Raw genomic sequence first — 11,477 nt, forward strand, 5'->3', positions numbered from 1 at the left:
GACACCAGGGGAGTGATTAAGAACTGGTTTAGAGGCAAGCAATATCGCCCTGAACCTACCCCAGAGAAGAGAAAGCGCGAGACCCAGAGAACAATACCGGCAATTTGCCACACTGGACAGCACTACTGCATTCAGGAAGACTCCTAGACTTTTTATTTGTATTACAGATAGGTCTAAGGGAGCCTCTGTCTTCATTTTCTCACTGGATCTCTGGATGCGTTTATTGCCTGTTACAGTTTGGCTGAGGTTCCACCTCCTCTACAAGTGATTGTGCATTCGACTAGAGCATAGGCTATAGCGTTTCCCTACTTAAGGACATTCAGTTGCTGAAATCTTTAGGTCTGCAACATGATCCTCAGTGCTTACATTTTCCACCCATTATGCTTTGGTTCTCTCTGCAAGATCACATGCTGCAGTCTGCAACACAGTTCTTTCTTTTGTGATAGCCTCTGTTCCAAAACTCCCACCTTCTTAAGGGGTTACTGCCATGGAGTCGCCTCAAGTAGAACACCCTCACAGACTCTACTTGAAGAAGGAGAGATTACTCATCTTGTGCAGTAACTGGAGTTCTTCAAGGTTTGTGTCAGTGTGAGTGCTCCACTACCCACCTTTCTTCCCCTCTGCTTCAAGGTTTCCTCTGTGGGACTTTGCAGTAAAGAGGGAACTGGGGGCGGTTTGCCCGCACAGCCCTATATAGCCTCAGTATGGGACACGATGATACGTAGGATACAAATGTGGGTCAAATGGGCATTGCTACCAAAAATCTCTGATCAAAGGTGCAGGGTACATGCATATCTGAAGTGGAGCACCCACAGGAATGCACATCTTGAAGAATGCCAGTTACTGCACGAGGTGAGTAACCTCTCCTTCACAATGCTTGCCTCTAGTAGTCAAGTGGAGGCAGGCTATAATTTTTATATTCCAATAATCAATAATCTTCTGGTATAAAGAAGGCAGTAAAGTTTTAAAAGATGGAGCTTTCCAAAATACTGACCACAGGCTTCCTAAAATATGAATGAAGCAAAAATAGGCTCAATAGACTGCAGACTGTAGACTGCAGCAAATAATGACAGCTAAAACATATAAAAAAAGTTAAAAGTTACACCTTGAGCCTCTCTTTCCCCCATTCCCTCAGCCTGTTCTCCTTGTATCCTTATTCGAACAGCCTGTCCCCTTTCACTCCCTGGTCCCTCTTGAGTCCACCCACCAGGCTGTACTTCTGACACCCATCCCTCCTGCCATCCCATTTTCTGAACCTGTTCTCACTTGAACTGATCCCTCTAATCGTTTCTATCTGAAACCCCTTATTTACCAAGCATGCTTCACCATGAGTCTCTGTCTCTGCCAGAAATGCCCTGAATCCGTTGGCTGCTGCCTCTCCCTTCTCCCTAGGGAGCTCCACACTGGCTGAATGTCAGCAGGGGAGAACTATGAGTGGAGGAAGGCAAACCTTTTCCCTGAGCTCACTGCTGGTGCCACAGCAGCTGTTAGGGGGTGGGAAGAATCACTGAGGGTACGGCTACACTTACAGCTGTACAGCGCTGTGAGTTACAGCTGTCTTCGTACAGCTGTGTAGGGAAAGCGCTGCAGTGTGGGCACACTGACAGCTACCAGCGCTGCAGTGTGACCACATTTGCAGCGCTGTTGGGAGTGGTGCATTGTGGGCAGCTATCCCACAGAGCACCTCGTCCCATTTTGGCGCCGTGGGTTGTGGGAAGGGTACGAAAGGGTGCGGGTCATTCCGCTTCCTGCCCCAACGCCCCATGGTGCATCGGTTCACATCCCAGCAGTCACTGTTTTTCCATCCACGTTTGGCGCCACTGTGAGTCTCCCAACGGTTTCTGTGCAGCGCGATTTCTGTGGGAAATGGAGCCCGAGCTGCTGAGGACTTTGCTGATGAGAGTTGCCAGCACATCGTGTTTGGCAGTTGAGCTATTCCTTCAGCTCCAAAGTGACAGTGAGGAGTCCGACGATGATATTTATTCACCTGATGCGTATGATACTAAATTGCTTGTGGCATTCACGGAAATGCTCAGCACCGTGGAACGCCACTTTTGGGCTCGGGAAACAAGCACTGAGTGGTGGGATCACATCATCATGGAAGTCTGGAATGACAATCAGTGGCTGCAGAACTTTTGGATGAGAAAAGCCACTTTCATGGGACTGTGTGCTGAGCTCACCCTCATCCTGCGGCGCAAGGAGACGAGATTGAGAGCTGCCCTGCCAGTGGAGAAGCGGGTGGCTATTGCAATCTGGAAGCTGGCAACTCCAGACAGCTATCGATTGGTTGCGAACTAGTTTGGAGTGGGAAAGTCGACCATTGGGATCGTGTTGATGTAAGTTTGCAGGGCCATTAATCGCATCCTGCTAAGAAGAACCGTGACTCTGGGGAACGTGCAGGACATTCTGGATGGCTTTGCACAAATGGGTTTCCCTAACTGTGGAGGCGCGATAGATGGGACGCATATTCCTATCCTGGCACCACCCCACCTAGCATCCGAGTACATTAATCGGAAGGGGTATTTCTCTATGGCTCTCCAGGCGCTTGTGGATCACCGTGGGCATTTTCATTGACATTAACACAGGCTGGCCTGGAAAGGTGCATGCAGCATCTTTCGAACAGTGGCCTGTTCAGGAAGCTGCAGGCGGGACTTTTTTCCCAGACCGGAGAAGATCACAGTAGGACGACGTCAAATGCCCCCATTGTGATCCTGGAGACCCCGCTACCCGTTAATGCCTTGGCTCATGAAACCGTATACAGGGAAGCTTGACAGGAGCAAGGACCAGTTCAAATACAGGCTGAGCCAGTGCCGAATGACTGTGAGTGTGAGTGTGCTTTTGGCCGTTTAAAGGGCACGCTGGCGGCGATCTCTGTTATGGGAAGCTAGACTTGGGGGAAAGCAGCATCCCTGCAGTTATATCCGCTGTACCCTCCATAATAATTTGTGAAGGAAAGGTGAAAATTCAGTCAGGAGGCCTCTGAGGTTCAATGCCTGGAGGCTGAATTGCACAGCCAGAGAGCAGGGCTACTAGAGAGGCCCAGCACAGGGCTACAAGGATTAGGGATGCCTTGAGGGAGGAATTTGAGGCTGAAAACCAACAGTAATGTTTGGTGCCTTGCACGGGAGTGAAGTGCAGTGGTTACAATGTTAGTAGGAATCTGTTTTTCCTAAAATGATTTGCAGTGCATTTTCTTTCCTGGGCTATGGTATCTTTCACTTTCTGCAATAATAAAGACTGTTTTCAAAGCCAAGAATTCATTTATTGAAAAGAAAAAATAACTTTCTTGACAGACACACAACATTTTGGGAACCTAAAAGGGCAGGGGGGTGGGGTGGGGTGAACTGTACAGTCACAGATTTGAATATGTCCTGTCTGGAGTGCTGTGCAATGACTGCTGCACTTCAGGATGAAAATACTGCATGGTGATGGGGGTTGAGTGCAGAGGGTAAGGGTCGTAGTTCTCAGGGCTGGTTGGTGAAAGTACAGGTGTTGGGGGCAGCTGGTGGTGGTAAGAACCTGGATGCTGGGGAAGGGGGTTTGGAGCTGACATTGGGGCACAAGGGAAGAGCTTTGGGATGGGGGGGGGTGGGGCCGGCACGGTAGTGCTCTGCCTGCATGGCTACGAGTGACTGGATAGAGTCTACTTGGCGCACCAGGATGCTTATCAGCTGCTTTGTGCTTTTCTTTAGCCGCTGCGTTTCTCTGGCGGATCCTGCTTTCCTTTCCCTCCAGTCCTGCAGTTTTTTTGACTCTCTCCTGGCAGAGTGATCCATAACTGCTTTCACATGTCTTCTTTGCTTTTTCATGGCTTCTTCTGAGGTTTTGTAGCCTCTGAGCAGTGGATAATACGGGCAGTCGAGTAGTCAAGGACACTTTTCGAAAGGCAAAAATGGCAACAGTTAACAGAGGCAAGCATTGTTTATAATCTCACCCAGACAGTTATTCCCACACAGTGAAGGAGTTTACAGTCTTCACTTTAGCATACTTTTCCCATACCAAACAGAGCGCACATAACCCACAGGAGCCACGAAATGGTGAGTAAGGGGGACTGATTGCTTCAGGGATGTGCAGGGGTTTCTGTGCGTTGGGAAGCAAACTGCTGCAGGGGGGCACTACACTGAACAGTCTCCCAACATTTTCCACAGGAGTTAATCCTGGAAGATATCTCGCTGCTGCGGGTCACCTGGGAAGGAGTGGGGGTTCTTCTACAGCAATGCGGATTCTCGCCCTGGCCCCCACAGGAGTATGCAGCTTGCCTGTGTGCAGGACGAGCGGGATAGGGCTGCGCAGCATGCCTGAGTGGAACTAGCCACAATTGATGTGGTTCTAGTCACGTCAGGTAATTGCCTCGGAATGCTCAAAAATTTCAGACAGAGCGTGGCAATGCGCTTGCGCAAGTTTAAGGAGAGCACTGTGTCCTTGCCCAGCTCGGCAACACCTCGCACACTGTCCGCGGGTAGGGACCATCGCATGCACAAGCAAGCCAAGGCTCAGGTGGAATCCGCATGCTGAGAAGACCCCCCCGCATCATCCCAGGTACTCGCAGCATGAGATAGCTCCAGATTAACTCCTGTCTCCTGAAACATTTCCATCCTGAAAATAAAAGCTGCTTACCGGGAACCTGCTCCTTTGCTTGTCCTTCACCTAGTACCGCCTGCTGCGGCTGGCTACTTTCCTCCTGGCTTGAGAAGAGCTCCTGGGTGCATGCCTCCTGGGACTCTGGGGTGTCTCCCTCCACCCCAGTACCCTCACGCTTGGTTTCCTCCTCCTCTCCCCTTCCCCCTCCCCCCCGCTCTGAAGTGTCCATCGTGGTCGTCGGATTGGCAGTGGGGTCAACCCCAAGTATCTTGTCCAGCTCCTTGTAAAAATGGCAAGTCGTGGGGGCAGCACTGGAGCAGCGGTTTCCCTTGCGGGCTTTGCAATAGGCACTCCGCAGCGCCTTCACTTTAACCCTGCACTGCAACGTCCTGGTCATGGCCCCTTTCCAGCATGGCCCTTGAGATCTGCTCATAGGTATCGTAATTCCTATGGCTGGAGCGCAGCTGTGACTGCACAGCTTCCTCACCCCAAACACTGATGAGGTCCAGCAACTCGCCATTGCTCCATGCTGAGGCTCGTTTGGCGCGTAGAGGCATGGTCATCTGCAAAGATGATTGCACTCCACACCTGGCTGAGCAAACAGGAAGGGGATTTTTAAAATTCCCAAGGCATTTAAAGGGCGGGTCACCTGAGGCCAGGGCAGTAGAGTGCGAACTGATGATCAGAGTGGCTGAACAGGCATTCTGGAATACCTCCGAATACTCTGGAGGCCAATTACAGCTCTTTTGGTGGCCACACTGGTGGAGCAGCGCTGCATCACCAGCACTGCAATCGTTATTCCCCAGGCAGAGCAGGAGTACAGCCAGCGCTGCAGCCAGGGAGATGCAGCACTGTATGTACCTTGCAAGTGTGGACGGTGAGTAAGTTGCAGCGCTGTAAAGCCACCACCAGCACTGCAGCTCTCCAGTGTAGCCATACCCTGAGTGGAAAACCCTGCTTAGTTCCTACAGCCCCTCTGGATGCATGAAATTCCAGCAGAGTGAAGGGAGTTTATAGAGGAAATCTAAAATTCTATACAGCAATTTGCATTTTCTTATTCTCAAGATTATAAATGAAAGTAAGACAAGAGTTTCCTGCTCCAGCCAGACACTCTCATTGCCCCATAGTATGAAAAAGACTGCTCAACATAAATCAACTGTATAGTACATTATCTGTGCATAAATTTTTTGTGCCTTAAATTATGCTTACTGATGCACATTTTGAGAAACAAAAGTATACATAAACAAAAATATATATTCGTACAGACATTAGTGCCCTGTTTAGTGGAAGAAGAAGGATGACACTTGGTTTGAATTTGAAGTCAGGACCATATCCACTCATAAAATATTATGCCACGAAGCTTTAAAATAAAACCCTTTTAGGGAGAGCCAGCTATAAAGTGAAAGACATTGTTTTTAGCATGCAATTTATGTGATATCAATTTCCTGAATATGTTCACATTCTGCATTGATTGGATAATACCAAAGTACATAAAGGGACATGAAAGATGAATGTATTTATATAATGTTCATGCATTATCTTCTCCTGCCCTGCTTTGGGTTCAGCACAGCTAGTGTTACGGTGCCATCTGTCAGAATGCTAGTAGAATAATAATGACATTTAGGGGTTATATATAGGCTAATTTGCCCCCTCAGTTCTTCAGTATTTTTGCCTCCTCATCCAAAAGCACAGAGGTTTGCTCACAGCTGTCTGATTTGGGGTTGTCCCATTCTTTCCACCCCCCAATATTTCATCACTGAGAAGGTGGAGAAAAGAAGGATGAATATCAGCACATTTAAATATCTGTGATTCAGAGTTCTTCTTAGCTACCCATTTTTCCGTTTTCTAGAACCTGAGGTAGTCCCCATCGCACACTCTTACCTACTACTACTACTAAGCAGAATGTTCCTAGCTGTTTCTTAAGAAATCACACTCCCACTACAAAGGAACTGCTTCATAATTCTGATAGCTTGTTTGAATCCATAAGGAGGATAGAAGCAAAAGAAGAGGCTTAACTAAAGAAAATTCCTCACCAGTAATTGTATCAGTGTTCTCAGCTTTCTCCCATCCTGCATTCCTCCCTTCCTCTCTTCTGTATTCTTTCTTCTCTGTTTGTGTTTCCTCTGCTATTTGTGGATTTTGGTATAGGAGCAGTCTGAAGGATCAAGGTGTGAAATCAGCCTATACAGGTATATCCCTTCTTCTTTTCACTATTTTTTATTTCCTTGCTGCCTGAAAGATGGCATCATGACTTTAGATGTACTGAATCCCATAGTAAGATGGGAAAAAAGGTAGGGCTCTGATTAAGGACAGCTATCAGTGAGTCATTTCCCCTTATTTAACTAATAAATACAATTTTCTGTCATAACTGGGTGAAAGTCAGAAAGTTAAATTATTCTGTATTATAGAAATATGAATATTGTACTTGTAAAACATAGTGGCACTTAAATTTCAATGGCTATCATCTAATTTGTGTTTTACTTGAGTCATTTCAGTGTTTAATTAACTATTTTCATTCCTTTTTAGCTAAAAAGTGTTTCCATTCTTTTAAATTGTATTAATCTGTGTCTTGTAGATTTGTTAATGATGAAGATGTAGCTTGGTTTGATAAAGCCACTTCTAGAGCAATTGAGGAACATGTGGATCCGGAATTAGCATCAGTTCTCCATGCTGAACCATATTTTGTAGATTTTTTACAGGATATGCCTGAACCGACTGGTGATGAACCTGAAGATTTTGTATTTGAAGCACCCAAAGTTTATGAAATGGTATTTTATTTTACACCTCAAAAATTAGGCATTCAAAGGTTTTTTTAATTATTAAATGTGGTATATTGTCGGGATCATATTGAAAGTTTTATCAAATAAATGCACAAATTTTGGTTTAGGGAATACATTTTTAGATTGGTCACAAATTAGTTTACAGTTAATCATGTAAATCTACATCTTTAAAAAGCAATTTAAAATGTGGTAAACAATCCACCTGATATAAATATAGGCTGTTCATTCTCTTCCGTTTTACTCCACTGTTCTCCAGTCTTAAAGACATAATTCTGGCTACACAGAACCAGTGAAACAATTTTAAGAACTAACAGGATTGTGTGCTCCTGTGCGGCCCACAGTATGCCTTTAAGACTGTGGGGGTTGGTACAGACAATTTGAGATTCTTTCTTCATGACACACAAGAGAATGCTAATTCAGGAGGAGCAGCAGTGGCCACGTGTTTTACTTCATTTGTAAAGTTATTGTCAAGACCAAACAGGAGGTTGGTGTTGAAGCAGGAGGAGAAAGGTACCTTCTCAAGCCTTGAAGCAGTCACTGCAAGACATTCTAAATAAAAGGATGCTCAATCTCCTTTCTACCTGAGTTTTACTTTTTTTTCCCATCTGCCCATGACTTGGAGCTACATGTGTCTGATGCTTTTTTAATGTGTTAGAGTTCAAATGTAACTTTTCTTTGCTGATTTTAAGTACATTTTAATTGTTAATATAGTTTATCTGTGTTTGGCAACAAATTTTCTAGCAGACATTTTTCCCCCGCTTGAAAAAATTGACTTATCAACTTTTTGTGGTAGCTTCCATTAGGAAATCTAAGTCAGTTTGAACCTCTATGGGAAATATTTTCACACAAGACTATGTTTTCAAAATAATGTGCCTGAATGTAGATGTAAAATAGGCAATTGTATACCAATTGGATCCTAAAACTTTTAGTTTAAGTAGCATTTAAGAGTGATTTAAAACCAATCATGCACCTAAATGAAAGAAAAATTACAAGCAGGCCTGAAGATTGACCATGTATTATATGCACATATAAATTTTCAACATAGTTATGGGTTGAAACTGTGATCTTATACTTAGATGATCGTATTGCACATTTAAAGAAATAATAAAATAAGATCCATTCTGGAAAAATGCAAACCTACTACATCTGGGGAAAATAATCCAATACGCAGATCCATGGAGGGAGATTCTTGGAAAACAGCAATGGTGAAAGAGATCTGGGTTGACAGTAGACTGCAAATTTACATGTGAGATGCCAAAGTAATTTTGTGCAGTGTATAAAGAAACATCACATCTCAAAGCAGAGGAGGCATTTGTACCTTTCCATGAAAGGCTATTGGAACTGCACCTAAAATATTGTGTTCTATTTTGGCAAGCTAATTATCATAAAGTTGTTGAAAAATTTGAATCAATGCAGAAAAGAGCAATATAAATATGGGGATTGATTTATTAGAAAAGTTTTTAAAAAAATAACATTTGTATACTGTTACTTTGGCCAACAGACAGGGACAATATAGTTGTGCATAAGTATTTGAAGGTTGTAAACCCCAAGGAAGGAGATGGATTCTTTTGAATCATACAAGGAGATATAATTAGGAATTATAGGTGAAATTAGCCAAGAAAATTTTAGACTGAATTTCTAGCAAATGTCTGATTCCTAACCCTTCTGTAGTATGAAATATTTAGGTTGTACCTATTGTGATAAACTCAGGACAGAGAGCTGCAAGGGACGGGTAGAAGAGCAGAGAAAAAAGGAGACCTGATGCCAGGAGTGTAGGAGCAGCAAGACAGTGAGACTCACCAGGAGGAGAGGCAGTACTCTCTCCCACAAGGGAATAAAAATACTGTAAACAGGACTGGTGGAGATACGGGGAGCTTCCCCTGTGTCTCAAGGGGGACCACATTACCCAAGCCTGCCTCACCGGGGCTAAAAGCAGCAGAGGCTGGGGAGACTGAGAAGGTGCCTTGCCACACTATCTTCCTGAAATTAGTGGACCATTTCTGTGCCAGTGGTTTTTCAGCATTCTCCTTATCCTTTGGAATCCTAGCTTTTAATTCTAATGTTGAGAAAGCAACAAGAAAATTATTTCCCCTACTCTCTCTTCTTCTTTAGGGGCCAACATTTTGGGGCTTTGTTCTTCAAACAAGATCCCCCAACAAGTTATATTTCTCAATGTGTTCTCCCTCCCCCATCATGGTGGGACAGGTCAAATGGATCAAGCCAAAGGTTCTTCTTCGAGTGCTTGCTCATATCCATTCCAGTTAGGTGTGTGCGCGCCGCGTGCACGTTCGTCGGAAGACTTTTACCCTAGCAACACTCGGTGGGTTGGCAGGGCGCCCCCTGGAGTGGCGCCGCTATGGTGCCGGATATATACCCCTGCCGACCCAGCCGCCCTTCAGTTCCTTCTTACCGCCCGTGTCGGTCGTTGGAACAGTGGAGCTCAGCTTTGCTGACCTCCGCTTCCCTAGCTACTCATAGTTCTTGTGTATACAGTTATACAGTTATAATCCTTATAGGTTTTTTCTTAATAGTTAGTTTAATGATAGTTAGCGGGGTTTGGGGAGTAGCCCCTTCCCTGCAACCAGTGCCGGAGCCCATGCCTGGCTCACCGGTTCTTAGTCCATGCTTGGCCGGCCTCCGGCCGTTGCTGACAGGAGATCCACAAGGACTCCTGTTTACGGTGCCTCGGGGGGATCACATTTCGCAGATAAGTGCCCCATTTGCACGGCGCTTAAGCCGAAAACAATATGGAGCGGCACTTTCATTTGCACAAGCGCGGGCTACTCGGGAGAAGCACCTCCTCGGCACCGGACCCTGCTGGCACGGGCCGTTGCCGGCACCGAAGTCGACTTGGCACCGCTCCATCTCTCTGAGGTTGAGGAAGCCCACGACTCCTCCTGCCAGTACTGACAGCTCCCCGGCACGCGCCGTGGTTGAGCTCCCTGCTCCTGCTGCTTCTGTGCCAACTGCACTGCAGCCAGAGAGCTCATTTAAGTCGGATTGCCCAGCACCAACACCTGCAGAGACACTGAGGACGCCGGCACCCTTGATTCCGGTCCCACAGGGCCATCGAATCCAGTGCCTGGCCGCTCCCCGGCACGCGCCGTGGTTGAGCTTCCTGCTCCTACTGCTTCCGTGCCATCTGCACCGCAGCCAGTGAGCTCGTCTAAGTCGGATCGCCCGGCACCAGCACCTGCCGCGGCACCGACAACGCCGGCACCGTTGATCCCGGTCCCACAAGGGCCGTCGGACCCAGTGCCTGACTGCTCCCCGGCACGCGCCATGGTTGAGCTTCCTGCTCCTGCTGCTTCCCTCTTCCGTGCCACTGGCACTGCAGCCAGAAGAGCTTTGATCAGTTTGGATCGCCCGTCGCAACAACACCTACCGAGGCACCGAAGACGCTCGTACCATCCAGTTGATCCCGGTACACACAAAGGGCCGTCGAATCACAGTTGCCTGACTGCTCCCGGCGGCACGCGTGGGTCGAGCTCCCTGCTCTAGCGTTTTCCCCGATGCAAATATCTGCACCCGCGGACAGGAGGCTGTCTAAAGCCGATCGCCCGAGCACCCGACCTGCCGAAACACTGCGCGCGTTTCAGCTCCGTCGATACTACCCACCAGTGGACAGTAGAATCCGGTGCCTGGCAGCTCCCCGGTACGCACTGTGGTCGAGCTTACTGTTACCCTCCACGCTCGGAGCTAATCCCCACGGCGAGGGGTTTTTCATTGCCATGACGAGTAGGTCTGCTGACCCCCTTGCACCGCTGGCTGCAGGTAAAGTCTTCTTGGCAGCCTCCTGATGCGTCGGCGCTCCATCCTCGGCACCGGTTGCAACTCGCTGCACCGGTCGGCTGTTCCCGTTCACCGACCCGATTAATCCAGCACCGTTAGTCTGGCTCCCATCATCACCGCTACAGGCGCTGTGACTGCGTACTCGCTGCCCAACCTCGAAGATCCTCCGTCGACCCCCGGCACCGCTTGTAAGTAGGAGGTCTCGGATCTCTGTTTCAGGTACCGTGCGCCTTCCGGTACCGGGTCCAGGGTCCAAGATTGGGCAAAGTCTTGGTAGAGTCATGAGACTCTGACTCCATGATTTTTCAGCACCTCCCATGCCAT

The 11,477-nt window shown here is 47.3% G+C and overlaps 1 protein-coding gene across 1 annotated transcript in view; it reads left to right on the plus strand.

Annotated features, from left to right (window-relative positions):
• Window positions 1–11,477, plus strand: part of DNAH8 (dynein axonemal heavy chain 8) — a 621,721-nt gene that overhangs the window by 450,160 nt on the left and 160,084 nt on the right. Inside the window, exon 61 of the mRNA XM_075064269.1 lies at window positions 7,157–7,349. Within this exon, the coding sequence (XP_074920370.1) occupies window positions 7,157–7,349 (193 nt within the window). The remainder of the gene's footprint in view (window positions 1–7,156; window positions 7,350–11,477) is intronic.

Source organism: Chelonoidis abingdonii, chromosome 3 (assembly GCF_003597395.2).
Source record: "Chelonoidis abingdonii isolate Lonesome George chromosome 3, CheloAbing_2.0, whole genome shotgun sequence".
NCBI lineage: Eukaryota > Metazoa > Chordata > Testudines > Testudinidae > Chelonoidis > Chelonoidis abingdonii.